The following is a 22115-nucleotide window of genomic DNA, read 5'->3' as shown; positions in this document are numbered from 1 at the left end:
AACAAGAGACACCATTGTTGCTCTCATCACTTAAGATATTACAAGGAGTTGGAGAGCTGTGAGCCAAGAATTGTGGATGAAGACCAGATACATCTGAGAAATATATTTTGGTCATCTGAATGACCAAACATATTGTTACAGAATTTACCAGGCGACCAAAAAATATGCAGGAGTACTGGAGACATAGGAAAAACCCATTTATTTTCAGATGTTCCACATGTACCAGTACAGTGACTCAGGGGAGAATGTTTCTCTCCAAATCCTGAGCAAGCCAATATGGAGGAAGTTTTCCCTTTATACCCTTCGGTTTCTTTGCCCCCCAAATATGGGATGGGACTTCTGGACCTTTCGCAGGCTTTGCAAAAAGCCCTAGGTGTTGGGATAGGGGCCGTGAGACCACACCTAAAGACCTGGCCTGGTGCCAGTGTTGATAACTCACTCCCGGGATTGTTCATGGTTTATGGCCTCTGTAAAATGGGAATAATACTTAGGTAAACAGGTCTTGCAAGACCAAATTGTAGAGAAAGGGGCAGTGACTTAATCATAGGCTATAAAGTACATTAGATTACTGGCACAGATTCAGATTGCTAGCCCCCCAAAAATGTCTTATTTTCCCCATCAATATATATTGTAAACCAAAATGTTGCACATAACATAAAATTTACCACTTAACATTATAAATGTATAGTTCAGTGGCATTAATACATTTGCATTGTTTTTTTTGTTTGTTTTTTTGTTTTTGTTTGTTTTTTAATCTTCCCTTCCCACCACCCCCATGCCTTTGCTATTTTGCAAGAACTAGTCCTATTAAGAGCCTGGTGGCTTTGCAGCCTGGCGTACGTGTTTACAGGGTTCAAATGAGTTTTTCTTTCTTCCTCTCCTCCTCTCCTCTCCCTCTCCTCTCCCTCTCCTCTCCCTCTCCTCTCCCTCTCCTCTCCCTCTCCTTTCTTCCTTTCTTCCTTTCTTCCTTTCTTCCTTTCTTCCTTTCTTCCTTTCTGTCTGTCTTTCGACACCAGGGTCCCAAAACATGGGTAGTCCTTAAATCTGGGGCCAGGGATGGAAGAGTGTGAGCTTGGGAGAAGGCGGTTTTCTTTCTGCTTTCTACGAAATCAGTTAATGCAAACCTCGGGTGTGGGAGAGCAGAGAGGTTGGAACCCACTAGAAATGGCCCTGGAGAGAGACCAACTGCCGATTTGGGCCTGGAGATAGGAATGACTACCCCTGACAGAGCCACAGTCAATCCCCTCTGGACAACAAGGCTCAGAATTGATGCCCCATTGTCCTCTCCTGGCTTCTCAGAGATGGAGCCAGCTGGGCCTTGGGCCCTCTTCCTATTCCCCTGGGAGACCTCCCAACCTCTTCTAGCCACTCACCCCCCACGTTGGGGCGTTACTTTTGTGGGAAATTTGCACTACGCCCCAAGCCCCAGTGCAAAAAGGTTTTGGACAGCCTGGCAATTCAATGGAAGCTGCAGTTTGGAAGCCAGAATTGGTTGGGATCTCAAAGATGTTCATCCAACCCCGTTCATTTGCCACCTAGATATAGCGAGCTCAGTAAAGCCCAGGGGTTTGTTTTGCCAAAGGTCACCCAGCAAGCCGCTGGTGGGGCACGGGTCACGGCAGCCCCCACAGTGGGGGAGGCATCAGGGACTTTTTTTCTCGCTGCTCTGGGAACTCCCAGCCCTGAAAGACTGTTGGACCAGGTAGGCCTCTGCCCCGGTGACTGACAAGCTGGTGTCACGGACGTCGCTGAAAAATCAGGCCTGATCCAGGGAGCTGTCCACAGCCTCCGGGAAATGGGATCTGGGAGGCCTCCCAGGGCCTGGTGGTGACTCTGAAAAGCATCCATTTGCATTGTTGTGCAACTATCCCCACCATCCATCTCCAGAACTGTTTTCATCTTTCCAAACTGAAACTACATACTCATTACCTATTCTCCCTCCCTCCAGCCCCTGGCAGTCACAGTTCTACTTTCAGTCTCTAGATGTATTTGAAACTATAATTTAAACAAGAAAACCATGTTAGCATAAGTTCACTGATAAATTATTTGATTTCAAGATTAAACTTTCTTGCCTTTTTCAGGCATTATTTTGTTTATGTCAATGATCTCCCCTCCCCACAACCTTATAATATATTCTCTTTATTCTCTCTTTCTTTTGATACCTTTAATTGATATATATATATCGGAGAAGAAGGGAGAGGGAGAGATCGAAACAATGATGAAAGAAAAAAAAAGAAACATCAATGATGAGAATCATTGATCGGCTGCCACTGATCATTGCACGCCCCCTACTGGGGATTGAGCTGGCCACCTGGGCATGTGTCCTGACCAGGCCTCAGACCATGACCTCTTGGTTTATAAGTCAATGCTCAACCACTGAGCAACACAAGCCGGGCACAAGTTTATATCTTATGAGGTTAATTTCCAATGTGGATTTTTTTCTCTTAAGTATTATTTTCATTTTCCTTTTTCAGTTCATCAGTGGCTATGTAGGAAGAGCTATCTTCTTGTAACCCATCATATATAAAGACAAATTTTTTATTTGTAAAATAATCTTTGTTCTTTTTATACTTTTCATATATATGAACATTTTACTATAAAAATATAACCTCAGTATATAAAACTTATAAAAGATAAGAGAATAAAATTCACTTATAATGTTACTGTTACTGGACGGCCCCCTGAGTCAGAGGGTGAAGGCTGTCCCCTCCTCAGTTCTAGTCAGTCTCATAAGAAAGATTTCAGATGAGTGACAGACCGCAATGTTGTAGCAAAGCAAGCAAATTTAATAAGGGAGCAAGGCAAACAAATTTTAAAAATACACTTATCAAAAGCACAAGTGGGCAACCCAGCTGGTCTGAGTGCCCCTGGTGGAGGTTTAAGGGTTTTATACTTTTCTGTCTGTAGGTTTCAAGGTTCCTCTGACAGATATCTTGGGCAACAGACTAGATTTCAAGGTCCCTCTTTTACTTTTTTGTGACTTTTCCCAGAATTTCTAAGAACATCTAGTAGTTTTATCTTGGCAAGTCCCAAGACTGCTGCCTTCTTTATTCAGTGGGTGAGATAAATTCCCCCTTTTCTTCCCACCCCTCCTCCTGCCCTAACATCCCCCAAGTGATATTTGTTCTTGAGTTTAGTTGGCACAAATGGTATTAATTCAATCTTTGTTCTCTGTTTTCTCAGACCAGGTTGACTTAAGCTATGTATTCTCTGGTTAGGGAGGAGAGGTATTAACCATTTGCTCTCAAGTGGTTTTGGTTGGGGAAGATAGGATCTTGCACTTTACAAGCTGTCTGCAAGTTGCCCAAACTGTTTGGCCTTGTTTAATTTTCTTGTCTCAGTTTCTCCATTCATTTGCTCAGGAATATTCCTATCTTATTATTATCCTGCTATATTACCAATGGTATGATACACATACCATTCTTATTGTTTTGATGGATTCCCTTCCTTCTCTACATGTTGGTAAACAGATAAGATTACATATTTTATAGTCTTACCTTTGCATACACATGATTTTGTATCCAAGCCTTTCCTCTTAATATTTATTAGTATTTTCCCATTGTGCACATGCTTTTTAAACATAAATTTTCATGGTTATGTAATATATCATTACATGAGCCACCTTAAGTCCTTTCTGAAACATAGTAAATAAATGAATGAGCAAATAAAATGTTTCTCTAGTGTATGTTCTAGAATTCGTTTTACCATTTTTCTTTCATTGTTTACAATTTCTTTTTGACAAATCATGCTACAATGAACATCTTTACACATAGTACATTTTAGTTTTTTTGTGTATTCTTTTAGGTTAGACTAATGAGAGTAGAATTAAACCAGATCAAAGTACTTGATATTTTTTAAGGTGTTTGATATATGTTGATAATTTTTTTTTAAACTTTTAAACTAATAGCATAATATACATCATTTTATTTTAGATTTTTTCTAATTTTAATAGGTTTCATTTATTAATGTAATTGAACATTTTCTAATTTAACCTATATGTACATATCTTTTTATGAACCATCTCTTAAGTTTTTAAAAAAGTTTTATATGCTTTAAAGTTTTGTGAACTACATTTTGCTAAAGATGAGTTACATATCAATCTAGTTATCCCTGATCATAGTGCTTGATAATCTCTTAGTAATTGGTAATTCATAGCTTTTTCCATAATACAATACTGAAATGGTTTTTATAAACCAATGTGCATGTGTAAATGGTATTTAGAGGTTTCCCAGGCAGTAGCATTATAGTTTTCCTACATTCAAGTTGGCTGGCTAGATTATTCTTGGCTTGCTTGAGTGGTAGTTTGGGAAGAATGCTATGACTTGAATCCATGTGACTAGAGAATTTGTTTCAGACACATTTGTGGCTTTTGAAAGGGCTTCAGAATGCACACTGAAAAGAAAAACCTTCCCATGCCCTCCTATCTCTAACGTGACAAATGATTTTGAGGGAAAAAAGATAAAGTGTGAACTATAATTGCATTTTTGGGCACTTTGTGGTAATGCATACAAGCTGACATTCTTGTTTCGTGGGTTTGTATTTCATAGCCCTTCTTGCAATCCAAATCCTGTGTGCTTTCAAAACTTTTTTTTGCCTGTAAAAACACAGATATTTAAATATACAGCATTGATGATCATGAAGTTTTATAAAGTAATGCTTAAAAAGTGATCTTTGATTGTCAGCTATGACATGAGATAGGCTCCAAAGAAAGAAGGTAGCTGACGAGATTGTTCCCTTTATAGGGTGGAAAGTGGGAATAAATTCCTTTTATTTTGTATGGGAATATAGAATCCAAAGCCCTAGGCCTATATGTGCTGGTTTTTGTACAAGTCTAGAAGTACTGGTGTCTAAGACAGCATATTTTGGGGACATATTGCCCAGCTTTGAGTAAAAATCATGTGCTTCATGGGTGCTGTGACTCAGATGGTAAATTGGAAATGAAATGCTAACACATTCCATGCTCCTTCCTGTCACAGTTTCTAATTGTAGCACATTTTGGTAAATAGTGCCCTTTAGGTTGCATCTTTAGTCTTCTCCCTCCTCCTTAGGTTTTTAATATTTTTAGGTTTACAGGCCTATTTGAGAATCCAATAAAACCTGTGGATCTCTACTTCAGAAATATAGACACATATATATACAAAATTTCAGTGGATTCATCGGTGCCCCTGAAGCCCATCAGATAAAGGACTTCTGTTTTATAGTCTCCTCAGTCAAGCTGATCCACTCAGTTTGATTGCAGCCTATTTGCTGATGATCATAAATCTGTATTTCTCAGTGGGTCTCTTTCCTGAGCCCCGGGCTCACAATTTCCAACTACCTTCTGTATATCTCCACCTGGCTGTTTGTGAGGACCTCAAACAATGTCCAAAATTGAACTTATGGTCCAAACTTGTTCCCTGATAGCAGAAGCTAAGTAGTAGGAAAGTAGAGTAGGGGTGGGAAAAGGCTGTGCTCATCTGTATTTACATAATCTCGGAACCAATGAGCAGGTATGAGGAGCAGAGTCCTCAAAACATACGGGGCAACACTGACATAATTTCAATTTCAGATAAACCACCTTTTCACATCAATAAGGAAAAACAGGACTTGAACAACACTATAAACTACTGAGACCTAACAGACTTATACAGAATACCCCACCCCGTAACAGCACATTCTTCTCAAGAGCACATGGAACATTTTCCAGCGTGGACCATATGTTAGGCCATAAAATAATGTTCAGTACATTTTAAATTATTTAAATCATACAAAATATCTTCTCCAACCACAACAGGATGAAGTTAGAAATTAATAACAGAAGGAAAACTAGATAATTTTCAATATGTGAAAATTAAACAATACACTCTTAACCAAAGAAGAATCATTAGGGAAATTAGAAAATACTTTGAGATGAATGAAAACAAAAACACAACATAGCAAAATATATAGGATGCAAAAAAAGCTGCATAAAAGGTAAATTTATCTATAAAAAATGAAAGATCTAAAATGTAACACCTTGAAGAACTGGGAAAAGAACAGAAAACTATACACAAAGCGAGCAGAAGAAAGGAAATGATAAAGATTAGAGCAGGAATTAATGAAATAGATAATAGAAAAAATAGAATCAACAAAACTAAAATAGGTTATTTAGGATGATGAGCAAATCTGACAAATCATTTGCTAGATTACCTTTTATTTTTATTATTTTTTTAATTCTCACCCAAGGAGTGAAGATATTTTTCCCACTGATTTTTAGAGAGAGTTGTGGGAGGGAGAGGAAGAGAGAGAGAGAGAGAGAGACAGACAGACAGACAGACATTGACTTGAAAGAGACACATCCATTGGTGGCCTCCGGCTCACGCCCCAGGATTGAACCTGCAGTCGAGGTACTTGCCCTTGACCTGGCATCAAATCCATGACCCTTTGGGCTGAGGGCTGAGGGCCAACACTCCAACCACTGAGCAAAACTGGCCAGGGCTAGATTACCTTTTAAATGCCTGTGATGATGATTCCTCTTTCACTTATATTGGTTATTTTAATGTACTGTTTGTTTTTATCAGTTTTGCCTGAGGTTAATAAAGTTTTTTATATTTTTAAAATCATCTTTTGGCTTTGTTGATTTTATCTATTTTATCTGTTTTCTACCTTATTTCTTCTTTTTTATGGCTTTGGGTTTAATATGCTACTCTTAATCTTAACTTCCAGAGATGGATGCTTAGATCATTGGTTCCCACCCTTATTTTGTTCTTAAATATCCACTTAAGGTATAAAATTCCCTTTCACCAAGGCTGTATTAACATCTTAGATGTTTTTATATGTAATGTTTTTTGGTTTTTAGATAAAAATATTTAGTAATTTCCATTCTTTTTTATTTTTATTTTTGCTCCCATGGACTATTTAGAAGTTTATTCCTTCATTTTCAAACATTTAGGAATGTTCTGGTTATCTTCTTGTAATTAATTTCTACCTTAATACCACCGTACCAGAGAATCTATTGCTAGTTTTTTTTTTAGGTTTTTGAAATTTGTTAACACTTGCTAATAAATTGTTAAACACTTGCTAAATTTATTAACTTTGGTCCAACAAATTGTTAATTTCAAAAAGTCTTTTTCATTTACTTTAAAGGAATAGTTATTCTGCAGTTTTTTGCTTACAGTTGCTATATAATGACATTAGGTCAAGGTGGTTAAGTGTGTTATAATAATCTTCAATAATCTTACCAATTTTTAATATATATATATATATATATATATATATTATTGATTTCAGAGAAGAAGGGAGAGGGAGAGAGAGAAAAATATCAATGATGAGAAAGAATCATCGATTGGCTGCCTCCTGCATGCCCGCACCTCCCCGACCCCCATGAGGATCAAGCCCGCAACCCAGGCATATGCTCAGTCTGGGAATCGAACTGGCAACCTCTTTTTTTTTTTTTAATATATTTCTTTATTGATTTCAGAGAGGAAGGGAGAAGGAGAGGGAGAGAGAAACATCAATGATGAGAGAGAATCATTGATCGGCTGCCTCCTGCACATCCCTTACTGGGGATCAAGCCTGCAACCCAGGCATGTGCCCTTGGCCGGAATCGACCCTTCAGTCCGCAGGCTGATGCTCTATCCACTGAGCCAAGCTGGCCAGGGCTGAACTGGCAACCTCTTGATTCCTGGGTCGATACTTAACCGCTAAGCCACACTGGCTGAGCCAAAGTGTTTTTTTAAGCAAAGCAATAAAAGGTTCCTTTGAAAACACAGAAATAAATGGATACGTTAATGGTGCATGTTCATTTTCTCTGTCCTGGTACCAGGCTGGCATTTGGCTTGGATTGGAATGGATTCCTCATAATTTGGATTGAGAGATGACTCCTTTACATATTCATTGAGACCTGTAATTCTGGACACAGGGCCTGCACATCAAAAAATGTCTTCATTGCCCTGGGCGGTTTGGCCCAGTAGTTAGAGTGTGGGCCTACAGACCGAAAAGTTGCAGGTTCGATTCCCAGTCAAGGGCACATACCTTGGTTTCAAGTTCCCCAGCCTTCATAGGTGTGTATGCGGGAGGCAATCAATCCATGTGTCTCTCTCACATCAATGTTTCTCCCCCCACCCCATACATACACACAGACCTCCCTCTCTACCACTGTCTCTAGAAATCAATGGAAAAAATATTCTCGGATGACAACTAAAAAATAAAAATTTAAAAAAGGCTTCATTGTTGAGTGAGTGATTTAATTAAATTATTTGAATAATTCATCTTATCTGTTTGCATGTCATAATTATAACACTTTATTACAGATAATCTCAAACTTTTATAACACAATGTACAATTTTAAGTGCAATGTTATTGCTATAGTAAGGAAAGATAGTTGCCATTAACTAGAACTCAATGACCAGTGACCTCATAATCAATTAACTACTTCTTAGTAGAATTTCTGTTTAACACAGCCACGACATTACTATTCCCCAAGAGCATTTTCTACTGTTTTATACTTTTTCCAAATTGGGTTGAAAAAGATACAGATTTCAGAATTCTTAAAATTTTTTAAGCATGCATTTCAATTTATAGTACTTTTGAGCAGAAACTTGATGGCATATATTAAGATTTATTATGGAGTCTCTAGCAGTCTCTTGGAAATAATTATTTTATAGAAAAAGAAAAGAGTGAGTAAGATGAAAAATAGTAACTCTTCACTGATGGAGACCATTATGGAAGGATCCCACCCATTTATTTCTTTTTTCAGCCAATTGTCTATTCTTCCTGTGTCCAAGATACAAGAATGATGAATCCTCCGACCCTCCCCTTAAGAAGTTTGGTGAACATAGAGTGCAGTTAACTGTTTCTAGTTCACAGCTTCTACATGTTCCCAATTCAACTCACATTCCAGTCCATCTTATCCAACTCCACCCAAAAGTCAACACACTGAAATATTTCTTTTTTAAGAAAACATTGTTTCAGTACACTACTATGCTTTTGAGTTGATTAATATTTTTCTTCTTAATATAGGAAATGTAACATTCACCCAGTTGTTTCTGGACAGCACAAGACTATTGAACTCTCCAAGAACCCGGGTGGAGATTTGCAAAGCTGCCAAAATATTTTTAGACAAATGTGAATATGTAAACATACATGTTATCAGCTATTTCATATTTGTGCTTTAGAGATAATGAGTCTCCAGTGGGCCACAAGAGCCAAGTGGGATTGAAGATGTAAATTTCAAAACCTAGATTCCTTGCTGTATTATCATATCATGTGCTTTCTCTGCATGTGAAACTATCAAGTCATAATTTCTTAAGGGGGAATGATTAATACTTTATTAAAAATAATGAATTACATTACAAAATAAACTGCAGCAGGCCAAGCATGGGTCAGTGGTGAAAGTTTGTCATGAACTAAGAATTATGATTAATTCATTTTTGTGCAGTTGAGTACAATTGGAAAGAAGAAGGAAGGGAGGGAGGAGTATATTATAGAGTTTATAGTGAGTTTACAGAAAGAAGAAGGAGGAATAAGTTAGATTTGAGTTTACAGTGGAATTTGAATTTACAACCAGGCGTTGTGAGACTAATCTTTTAACCTTTGGAATGAATCCTTAATACATAGTATAATCATTAGTACATGTTTCTGGAGATTGTTTAAAATTCTCTTATTTTGAAAGAATGTTTTGAGTTAAATTAAGGATTAGCACTTACACCCTGCAGGCAAAATCTGGCCTGCCACTTGTTTTTGTAAATAAAGTTTTATTAGAATATACTCTGCTTATTTATTTACATTTTGTTAATGTCTGTTTTTGTACTACAGAGCTGAGTAGTTGGGAAAGTGGCTGTAGGACCCACAAAGCCTAAAATATTTACTCTCTGGTCTTTTACAGAGTTAGGCTGCCAACCCCTGAGTTTAATCCTAAATTTTAGCCCATTCACAGATTATATAGTTCTTATAATATACTCCAGTGAGCTTTGTAAGATTAATATATTTGTGGTGTTGAAAATGTTTTTTGTCTCTCTAATTTTCCCCATCTTTTTCATATTTATAGAAAAATCTGAAGAACATCTGTATACCTTTAACATGATTCATTAGTTGTTAAAATTTTGCCATGTTTGCTTCATCTCTTCATCTATCTCTCTGTATGAACATGCATGCACAGATGTTTTGTTGCTGCTGCTGCTGTAGAATTTTTTGAAGGTTGTAAATATTATGCTTCATCAGCTTTTTGATTGTGTATAAGGCTATACAACTTTCATTTCTGTAGCACTTTGTTCATCCCTATGTTTCTGTTTGTAAACTGTAAAAATTCTAAGTATAATGCATTAGTCATCTATTGCTTACACGTGGCAGACTGAGTAATGCCCCTTAAAGATTTCCATGTCCTAATCTCTGGAATCTGTGAATTTGTTACATTAAATGGCAGAGGGGACTTTACAGATGTGATTAAGAAATTTAAAATGAAATGATCCAGTATTATCTGGGTGGGCCCAATGTACTCACAAGGATCTTCATAGGAGGGAGGCTCATGCTTGGGTTGCAGGTTTGGTCCCCCGTTGGGTGTGAGCGGGAGGCAACCTTTTGATGTTTCTCTCTCCTTCTCCCTTCCTCTCTTTCTCTAAAATTAATAAATATAAATATAAGTATAAATATAGGGGTAAATAAAGATATACCATGATAGCACTAATAAAAAGTTGCTAAGTGAAAAAAGCCAATCTGAAAAGGCTGCATACTGTATGATTCCAACTGTATGACATTATAAAAAAGGCAAAACTATGGAGACAGTAAAAAAGTTGAGACCAGGGGAGATGAACAGGTGGTGGTACACAGGAGAGATTTATGCCAGTGGAACTATTCTGTATTCTACTGTCATGGTGAGTACACAGAAAGTACAGCACAAATAGCGAACCCTAGTGCAAACTAAAGACTTTTATTAATTGCAGCATATTAATACTGATTCATTAACTGTAGCATATGTATTACAGTAATGCAATTAATAATACTGTAAACTGTAGAAGAGAGAGAGGAAGTATGGGGACTCTGTACTTTCTGCTCAATTTTTCCGTAAACCTAAAACTGCTCTAAAAGTATTCTATTAATGTAAAACTGTATGGGGCAATTATTAACCCCAGCTAAAATACACACAAGTTGTGTAAAAGAAGTAAATGTGTGATATTTTTACTTTCACTTTATATAAATATTTATATTGTAATAATAATGAAAATGTACAGAATGTGGTTTTAACAAAAAAGTGTTGTGTACTTTCTTTTAATGCTCACCCAAAAATATGCTTATTGATTTTAGAGGGCGGGGGGGAGAGAGAGAGAAACATTGGTGTGAGAGAAACATCAATCAGTTGCCTCCCATACGCACCCCAACCAGGAATACAACTTGGATCTGAGTATGTGCCTTGACTGGGGATCGAACCCACATTTCAGTGTACAGGACAATGCTCCAACCAACGGAGCCACACCGGTCAGGGCTATTGTGTAATTTTTGAGAAGCTAGAGGAAAGGAAGTGATTCAGACCTGATATCCTCATCCTATATAATAAAAAGCTAATATGCAAATTATCCCCTCTACCAGGAGTTTTACCAGGCAGCGGGGCTGGCTAGCCAACCTCCCGTGGCCCCTCACCGCGGCTGGCCCGGCCCATTCAGCCCCAATTGGGGCGGGCCGGACCCCACCCATGCACGAATTTGTGCACCAGGCCTCTAGTCTATTATAATAGGAAGTCTGTGTAACAGAAGTGAACATCCATGCTCCAGTCTGAAGATGTTTCCCCCATGTATCCCCAAGCCCATTTCACCATGTCTTCTGCATCATCAGATTTTGCTCTCCAGTAGGGTCTTTCCCATCAATAAACAAGTATGCCCTTAGTGGGTTTTGTTTTTTTTTTAGCTTAATATGCACACATGCACACATAGACTTCCTTTTCTTTGCTGCCCTTTACATCAAAACTCAGCCTGGCCAGCTTGACTCAGTGGTTGAGTGTCGACCTATGAACCAGGAAATCACGGTTCGATTCCCGATCAGGGCACATGCCCAAGCTATGGACTCAATACCAGTATGGGGTTTGCAGGAGGCAACCAATCAATGATTCTCTCTTATCACTGATGTTTCTATCCCTCTCTCCCTCTCCTTTCCTCTCTGAAATCAATAAAAATGAGTAAGACTTGAGGGAAAAATTCTTAGTGTTCTCCTTTAAAAAAAAACATGCTCAAGTTTTCTTTACTCCCTGTCTCCAATTCCTTCTCCTTTATTCTGTCATACATTCAGAATTTCATAACTACCAGGCTACTTAATTTACATTGTCAAGGTCACACTAACCTTCATGTTATTAAATCCAGTGGTCATATTTTTTTACCTCCCAGTATTTTTTGATACAATTGATTACTCCCTCCTTTTTTTTATGAGTTTATTTTTTTATTTTTTATTAATTTCAGAAAGAAAAGGAGAGGGAGAGAGAGAGATAGAAACATTAATGATTAGAGGGAATCATTGATCGGCTACCTCCTTCACAGCCCCTACTGGGTTTCGAGCCTGCAACCCCAGGCATGTGCCGTCCACAGGCCAGTGCTCTATCCACTGAGCCAAACCAGCTAGGGCAATTACTCCCTCCTTGATAATGTTTCTTTCACTTGGCTTCTAGGACACGACTTAAAATATATTTTTTTCCTATGTCATTGATAGCTTCTTCGTCGTCTTTGTTGGTTCTTTTTCTCCTTGACTTTTAAATGTTAGAATGTCCCAATATGTCAGTCTTAAGTCCTCTGCTCTTTTCTATCCACCCTTGGCCCCCTGGGTTACCTCATCAGGTATTGAGGCTTCACCTAGCATCTCTAAGTTAATGATTCTCAAATTTATATGTCCCAGCTCAGACCTCTTCCATGAACTCCAGAATTGTATATCCAACTGACTACTTGATATTTTCATTCATTGGCTAATAGACATCTCAAACTTAACATATCCAAAACTGAACTAATGATCTTCCAAAAATCTACTAAACACAGAATCTTTCCTAACTGAGTTGATGGCAGCTGCATATTTCCAATTGGTAGTTGCTTAGGCCAAAAACCTTGGAGTCATCCTTGACTCTGCTCTGTCACATACCATATCCAGTCTGTTAGGAAGTCTACATGTAATTAGAAAAACAAATCCACAAACCTACCACTCCTCACCACCTCCACTGCCACCCTCCTTGCCATCCTTTCTCGTCTGGATTATGGCCGTAGCCTCCATACTTCAGTCTAAGGTAAACAGATCAACGGAAGTCTGAGGATGGTGCTTCATAGCTTCCCATTTCCCTGCACTGGACAAATTACTTAACTTCTCTGTGCCTTTCTCTCTAAAAAGATAATACCTCCCTCCAGAGATTGTGGAGTTCCACAAGATAGTACATATGAAGCCCTTACTTAACACTAACCTGGTGCAGAGAAAGTAGTAAAGTTTAGCTGCTGTTCTTTTCATTTTTATTTCCAGTGCACCCTCCAAATCAAATGCCTACTTTTGTCTTCCTGTCACTTCTTCAGTGCTTGAGGTGGGTGGGGTGGGGGTGGGGTGGGGGGGCTCTGTAGAGAGGTATGGATTCTGAGTACCTAACTCATCGCTGTCAGACAAAACCCTCAGTCCTTAGTGCCAGGGAGTAGTATGTCCAGACCACTGTTTCTTGTCGCCAAAGGAAATTCTATTCCTAACTTTGCTGTTTTTGTAAGCAATGCAGGACTTGGTTTCTTGACTAAATAGGAATTGCTTTGTCAGTAGAAAGTGTTCTTTTTGTCAGTACCAAAACTTAACTGTCTTAATTATATATCTATACTAGAGGCCCGATGCACAAAATTAGTGCAAGGGGCTCAGCCCTCGCAGCCCCGGCTTCGTCCAGAAGGTCGTTCGACTGTCCGGTCTAATTAGCATATTACACTTTTATTATTATAGATAATATAGCTTAATTATAGCTGTATAATAATGTCTTAATATCTGGTAGAATAAGCCCCTCCCATTTTCTTCTTCTTTTTAAGATTACCTTAAGTAGTTTTGGTCTTATGCATTTCCATATAACTTCTATAATCAGCTTCAAATTACCCCTTCCCCAGTCCCGGAAAATAGTATGTCTCTCTATTTATTTGGTCTTGTCTTATACATCTTTTATTAGATTTATTCTCAGGTATTTGGTGTGGGGTTTTTAAATATTAGTGTAAATGGTATTATTTTTAAAAATTATTTCCTAATCACTGGCATTAGAAACATAATTTTACATATAGAAAAGAGTAAATTTTTAGTTATAAAATTGCACTGGTCAGGTGGTTTAGCTGGTTGGAGCATCGTCCCATGCACCAAAAGGGTCACAGTTTCATTGCCCAGTTAGAGCACATACCTGGGTTGTGGGTTCAATCCCCGGTCAGGGCATGTATGGAAGGCAACTGATTGATGCTTCTCTCTCACATTGATGTCTCTCTCTCCCTTCCTCTCTCTTTAAAAATCAATAAGCATTATCCTTAGGTGAGGATTAAAATCAATCAATCAATAACATCGTAATGCTGTGTGACTAGTTTGGGATTTAAAAAATAGTAAGTATCATAAGATTTTATGAGCTTAAAAGTATTTATCATTTTAAGAATCATCTAATATTTAAATTATTATGGGAATCTTGGGTACATTAAGAAAGGTTGGATTAAATCCAGGGTTTTAAGGTTGGAGAGTTCAAAAGGAAATCAAGTGGAGCCTATTCCTAGATTGTGGGAATTCTGTGTTGGTTGTTGAGAGAGAAGCGCTAGGGCTTGTTTCTCTTTCAGCTAAAATGATTAGAACTTGGGATGTTGGGATGTTGTTTTTTCTTCTTCCGATACTCTGAGCCCTCTCGCAGCCAGCCCACTTTTGGTAGCACTGGGGTAGATGTGGAGCAGGTGGGATCGGAGTGAATGCGTTTCACTCACTCCTTCAATCCTGGCCGCTCTTGAACTGGCAGGCTTTCCTCCAATTTTAAAACTCACCAAGACTGAAGCAGTAAGCCCACCCACCATCAGGTACTGCAAGCACTTGGAAGTGATGATGACAGTAGCTGTTTGCTTTCTTTTTCCAGGTCTATAAAGGAGAATTTCAGCTACCTGAATTTCTTAAAGAAAAACCTCAGGTACTGTATCTGTTTTCCCTCTTGATGTATATAGATGGGCTCTTGCGTTGAAGTGATCTTTTTAAAGATAGTATGTGCTTGTAGTAGAAAGATTGGCCTCTGGTAATTGTTGGTTTTAACAATAATTTCAGAGAGCTCACTATCCTCCAAAACTAGGAAAATACTTCATTAGTAACTAAAATCCAATTGCTTGAGGTCTTCCAGCCCACACAGTGTTCCACATATAAGGGGCCTGCCTTGTGTATCTGCTCCAGGCCCATTATGAAAACAGTCACAGAGATGTGAAGTACAGCATAAGGAATTTAGTCAATATTTTTATTAACTATATAGGGTGTCAGATGGGTACTTAGACTTATTGGGGTGATCACTTTGTAAATTATATAAATGCCTAATCACTATGTTGTACACCTGATACTAATATAATATTGTATATCAACTATAATTGAAACATTTAAACATTTTTAAATCTTCTCAAGGATCTCCTGATCTATCCAAAAAACTCTGATAGACTTTTGCATACAAGAGGTTGCAAGCCCTGAGCCTTGGCAGGGCATGAATTCCAGAAACCCAGGTGAATTCATGAACAAGCTGTCACTCATTCACAGGCTATGGCATTTGGAGCCAGAGAATAATCCAAGATTCAGAGTCTTGAAGGAATGTCAAATTTTAAGGCTCTTTTGCATAATAAGTCTAATGGAGTCAAGAAAGGGTATTTAAGACTAAAACTAAAGGGACACCCCTGCTTCACAGCGTACACAAAAATCATTTCTAGGTGGGTTATAGACCTAAATGTGAAAGGCAAAATAATAAAGTTTTTAGGAGACAAGAGAGGAGAATATTATGAGGGGAGGATTTAAAAAAACTGTGGTACATCTACACAATGGAATACTACACTGCTGTAAAAAAGAAGGAAATCTTACCATTTGCAACAGCATAGATGGAACTGGAGAGCATTATGCTAAGTGAAATAAGCCAGTCAGAGAAAGATAAATATCACATGATCTCAGTCATTTGTGGAATATAATGAGCAATGTAAACTGCCGAACAAAAACAGATCCAGAGACAGAGAAGCATCGATCAGACCGTCAAACTTCAGAGGGAAGGTAGGGGAGGGTGGGGGTAAAGGGGAGAGATCAACCAAAGGACTTATATGCATGCATATAAGCCTAACCAATGGACACAGACACCAGGGGGGTGAGGGCATGAGTGGGGGATGGGCAATGGGGGAATAAGGACACATATGTAATACCTTAATCAATAAAGAAAAAAAAAGAGGGAAGGATTTCTTAAACAAGTCATTGAAAATACTAATCATTAATTTTAAAATGGCTAAGTTGGACTACATTAAAATTGAGAATGTTTACTTATCAGAAAGCGTCATAGAGGGAGTAAAAAAAGTAGGAGAAAATATTTGAAACAATTGACTTACCTGTGGAATATAGATAATTTCTACAAATCAATTAAACAAATACTTTTAAAGGTATATCCAGCACTTCAGTCCCCTTACTCTGGTAGTTTCATTTACTGCATCACACACATACTTAGAAAAGGGCCTATAAAAGACTTTGCTTAACTTCTGCTAAATGGTAACACTGGAGCCCACCGAACCCTCACCCTTGAACTTAGCTAGAATGGCTCACAGAACTCAGGGAGGCTTTATACTTGTGATTACACTTTTATATTTATAAAGGATACAATCAGGACCAGCCACATGAAGAGACACAGGACAGAGTCGGGGAGGGTCTCAAACACAGTTTCTGCGCCTTGGAATCGGGGTACTTCCTCCCACACATCTGAGTGTTTGCCAACCAGAAAGCTCCACTGAACTCTGGCATATTGGGTTCTAATCGCATAGGCATGATTGATTGGATCATTGGCCATAGGATTGAGCTCAATCCCCAGGCAGCGTCCCCTATCCAGAGCTTGGGCTGGCTGAAAGCCCCAGCCCTCTAAATACAGGGTTGCTGTTTCTGGTGAGCAGCCCCCATTCTGAGTCATCTCATCTCTTAGGGTAAACTCAGGTGTGATCCAAGGGGCTCGTAAATACACTTGTTTGGCAGGAATTTCAAGGAGTTAGTCTCCCCATCAGGAAGCAGGGACAAAGGCCAGTGAAATTATTTATTATACAGCAGTAGCAGACTGAGTTCAGAAGAAAGTCTAATCAGAGCCTGCAAGCTACACCTGGTATTTTGACCGGAGCTGTCATTACTCATGCCGACCAACTCTGAGGACTTTAAAACAGCTTTTGCTTTTTTTGACAGACTGAGCAGGGGGAGTAGCAGAGCCAGGAGCCTCTTACATCCTAAGGTGAGGTTTGGGGGACATGGCTGGTCTTTGGGTTTCCCTGCTTAGGCTCTTGTAGGAGGGCAGGGTGGCCAGGGTGGAGAGCACAGCTCTGGAGTCGGTTGGCCTGGGCTGGAATCTTGGCTCTTTGTGACACTGAGCAAATTACTCAACTTCTCTGTTTCTTAGTTCCTCATCTGTAAAATGAGGACAATATTAACAAGAGAGTGGTAGTAAGAATTCACCATAATAATGTCTGCAAAAAGCCGGATACATAGTAAGCAAAATAACAGTGTTGTTATTTTCAACATGATAAATAATAAGATATTTTAGCTGAAAGAAACCTGGAGAACATCAACCTCAATCATCTGTTTGCTGGTAAGGCAGCTGACCCTAGAGAGAGTAGGTGATTTGTCAAGGTCACATCCCAGGTCGGAGAACCCAGGGCTGAAGAACCCAGCGCTTCTCTCTCCACCCTGCTTTCTCTGTGTGCTGACAGGCACATACTTTTGTACTAATATTTGGGAGGGCTAGTTGGTTTGTTTGTCAAGTCTGCCATTGCTGATTTTAATGTATTACGAGTCTCATGTTTGTAACTTGCATTGTCTCACGGTAGCCAAGAACTGCAGTTTGGGCTAGGCCAGCCAGGCCTTATACGCCCCCTTTATATATGAGTAATCACCAGGGGCGTGTCCAGGGTCACCAGCCACTTAGTGGCAAAGCTGGATTCTGGACCCAGACCCCCTGATGGAGCCACTCAGAGCTTATCCCCCTCTCCCACACTTGCTGAAGATCCTATTTTGCTCTGAATGATGTGGTGATGCCTTAGATCAGCGGTTCTCAACCTGTGGGTCGCCACCCCTTTGGCGGTCAAACGACCCTTTCACAGGGGTCGCCTAAGACCATCCTTCATATCAAATATTTACATTACGATTTATAACAGTAGCAACATTACAGTTATGAAGTAGCAATGAAAATAATTTTTTAAAAAAATATATTTTATTGAGAGGAAGGGAGAGGGATAGAAAGTTAGAAACATCGATCAGCTGCCTTCTGCACACCTCCTACTGGGGATGTGCCCGCAACCCAGGTACATGCCCTTGACTGGAATCAAACCTGGGACCTTTCAGTCTGCAGGCCGACGCTCTATCCACTTAGCCAAACCGGTTAGGGCGCAATGAAAATAATTTTATGGTTGGGTCACAACATGAGAAACTATATTTAAAGGGCCAGAAGGTTGAGAACCACTGCCTTAGATCATTTGGAACTTGAAAAGCTTTTTGAAAATTTGATTTTTGCTTGCTGTTTTATTTTTATTTTATATAATAGCCATGTATTGAGTGCATACTCCATACCAAGCATAAAATGCTAAGCATTTTATATATAGTATATAAATGATATATATTATATGGTAGCCTATATAATAAAAGCCTAATATGCTAAGTGTCCGACCGTTTGTTCCACCATTCAACCAGTCACTATGATGCACACTGACCACCAGGGGGCAGATGCTCTGACAGGTAGGTTAGCTTGCTGCTGGGGTCTGGCCGATCAAGACTGGGCAAGACAGGCTGGACACGCCCTGGACAAATCCATGCACCAGGCCTCTAGTATAATATATAATATGTGAAACAAGATCTATGATAAATATATGTATGTATTTGAATGAGTTCATTCAAGTGTCAAGGCACTCTGGCAAGTAGGTAGTATTATTCCTGTTGTACTGGTGAGAAAATTGAGTTTGAATAATTTGAATAGGAGATTTGTATGACTTGCGGTGTGTTAGTGGAATATAGATAGTATAAGCACATGAATACTGCTATGCCATGTCAAAATCATGGATGGCAATGAGCCAGTAACATGAATAGGTTTTAGGATTTATGTTTGTCCTTTTGCTAAGGAGCAAATACTAAATGTTAGACTTATACTCTATGGGTATGCATATCCAACAGCTGTTATCAGGCCTTGGATAATTTTGTTTGTCCAAAATACTTTCAAAAGTTATAAATCCCCTCCCCAACACACACACACACACACACACACACACACACACACACGCACCACATACGGCTTTATTTATTGACGGCTGTTTTACAAGACACATCCAGACAAACTTCTCTAGTAACAAAGTACAGACATGATCCCTGAAAGTATAGTGTTTGTTTTACAAGACATAATGCCATGTCAAGTTGACACCAAGCATTTCATTCTTGTTTGCCAATCGAGGCCAGTAAGTGCCCACATGCATTGAGGGAAGGACTCCGGAGAAGCTAGGAAGACAACAGAGCATCTCAGGACAGATACCAGTCTGTCTTCTTGTCTTTCAGATCCTTTGTCATTTGAATGACAGTTGCTGTGTTATCTAACCTTCCTTAGCATCCACTTTCTCAAAAGAAGAGTCAGCATGTTGGACCTCTGGACATTTGACGGCCCTACCAGTGCCCCCGCAGTAGCTTCAGTTGCTATGCCAGTTGCAGTCATTTAGAAATAGGCAGGAGCAGCCCTTGTTTTGCCTGCCATCTGCCTGTTTTGCACATTGGAGCTCCTGGCAGGCATCTCCATGCATCCCAGATGGAGGGAGAGCGTGCCTCTCCCATGGCCCTGAGGTTAACTGTTCTCGGAATTGTTGATCCTCCTGCCCATCTACCTGGCTCATGTCAGGCCCACAGCTGGGAAGGAGGCCACGTGGTGCAGGGGAAGAAGGAACTGAGACTCAACACCTGTAACCGAATTCCTTTTGTTTCCCCTAGGGCAGACTGATGCCTTTTCATCTAGAACTGGCTGTCACCTGCTGAGATCCAGGGAGTGTACGGACCATGGCCCGCGTCTCCTGTTCATTTGTCAGACTCCTCCCACTGAGAGGGTGGGGTGAAGAACACATTTGGGCCTTCCTGAGTGATCTGTGCCCTGAGCACAGCGCTCTTGATTCTATTGCATGCACAACCCAGCGGATTAGGAGCCCCGAAGGGACGTGCGCTTTCTGTTAAAACTGCTCTGGCCCTTATCTTTTCTTACCAGATTCCAAACTTTGTTTTAAAGGGGAGGGTTTAAAATTGGCATTCTGTAGGTAAAATTGGTCAGTTTCTCTTGGTTTTGTAGAATACTCGTACCTGTTTATTGATGTGGATAATACTAAATATCTTAATTATTTAAATTGTATTGTTTCTGAGAAGTTGAGGGATTCCTGTATACATTTACAATGTAATGACTTTTGTATTTTATTTTTCAAAATAAAAGCTTTAAGTGTGAAGCATCCTGGCAGTTTACATATTTTCATTACAAGATCTTTGATTCAGTTTAATCAAACTGCAGGCCAATTCATTGTTCAGTACCTTCAAAATATTTCTTGAATCCATCCCTTTCCCTTCAACTCCACTGCCCCACCCTCATCTATCACCATCTATCACCTAGGCTATTGCAGTGTACAGCCTCCTAACCAACACCCTATCCCTCCTCTTGCCCCCTCAAATTCTGTTCAGCACAAGGCAGAGTAAGAGTTTTAAAATGCACATCTGGCCCTAGGTGGTTTGGCTCAATGGATAGAGCCTTGGCCTGCAGCGCAAAGGGACCCGGGTTCGATTCCAGTCAGGGGCGCATACCTTGGTTGCAGGCTGCTACTTGGCCCAGGCCCCTGGTTGGGGCGCGTGCAGGAGGTAACCAATCGATATGTTTCTCTCACATTGATGTTTCTCTCTGTCTTTCCCTCTCTCTTCCACTCTCCGTAAAAATCAATGGGAAAATATCCTCTGGTGAAGATTAACAAAAATAAAATACAGTGAAGTAAAATAAAATAAATAAAATGCACATCTGGGCATGACCCTCCCACTTACATTTCATTTAGAATAGAGTCCAGACTCCTGCCGAGATCCAGCTGCTGCCCTCCTCCCCATGGAGTTGCAGGCCAGTCTCTTCCACCTTGCCTTTGTGCTCCAGCATTCTCTGCCCCCTTTGATTTAAAATAAATGCTGCTGCCAGATCAATTCTTTGTTCAGCACTACCTCCTGTCACTCCTTTGTTCAAAAGCCTTCTTTGATTCTCTAATGCTAACACATTACATTAAACTATTCTGCCTCCACAATATAGCCTCACTACTCCCTGGGTACAGTATACTTCCTCCCTGTCTCCTCACATACCCTTCATTTTCTGCTTCTTCCAGATGCCTGTCAGCCCACTCCTCTCCCCTCTACCTGGGAAATGCCAGCCTCATTGAGGACTCAGCTGGCTTAAGTCCCATTTCTTGCTATTCAACTGCTCCAACCACCAAATAGCAATAAAAATCAGCATTAGCTTAACTTTCCTTTTGCTTATTTCCTGTGTTAGTCTTACGTCACCGACTTTGTAGGGGAGAAGTCACATATTCCTATAGAGCCTATCAGAATGGGAGGGAAGGACATATTCAACTAACCCAGCCTGACTCCAATACTTGCCTCTAAGGGACATGTGCTTTTTATTCCCACACCTGTCCACTTTGCACGGGTGGGAGTATATTGGAACAGGAAGAGGACAGAGAACCACTGCACAGAATGGTTGTTTCGGGAAAAGGACGCCACTGTACAGCTAGCCTGGAGAAGCACACGCTGTGGGATCTCCATCCTTCTGGCCTTCCTTCTCTCACAAAGCTCTATTTCCTTTAAGCCTGTGAAGAAAAGCGTCTCTGTGCCACATGACATCTTCGACCACCTTCCTGAAGTTGCCTGTATTTGTGAAATGTGATTTGATGGAATCAATTTGAACTCCTGTTGAACAA

General features: G+C 39.7%; 1 protein-coding gene across 2 annotated transcripts in view; it reads left to right on the top strand.

Annotated features, from left to right (window-relative positions):
• The window catches only part of TPST1 (tyrosylprotein sulfotransferase 1), an 87591-nt gene extending 66968 nt beyond the window's left edge, over positions 1-20623 (top strand). For both annotated transcript variants that reach the window (XM_081089829.1, XM_081089828.1), the window contains 3 exons: positions 15035-15085; positions 17347-17392; positions 20119-20623. In XM_081089829.1, coding sequence (XP_080945955.1) covers positions 15035-15085; positions 17347-17364 — 69 coding nt within the window. In that variant the 3' untranslated portion in view covers positions 17365-17392; positions 20119-20623. The remainder of the gene's footprint in view (positions 1-15034; positions 15086-17346; positions 17393-20118) is intronic.
• The last annotated feature ends 1492 nt before the right edge of the window (positions 20624-22115 follow it).

The sequence above is a fragment of the Myotis nattereri genome (assembly GCF_964212035.1).
Source record: "Myotis nattereri genome assembly, chromosome: 4".
Taxonomy (NCBI): Eukaryota; Metazoa; Chordata; class Mammalia; order Chiroptera; family Vespertilionidae; genus Myotis; species Myotis nattereri.
This window is presented reverse-complemented; position numbering and strand designations above follow the sequence as displayed.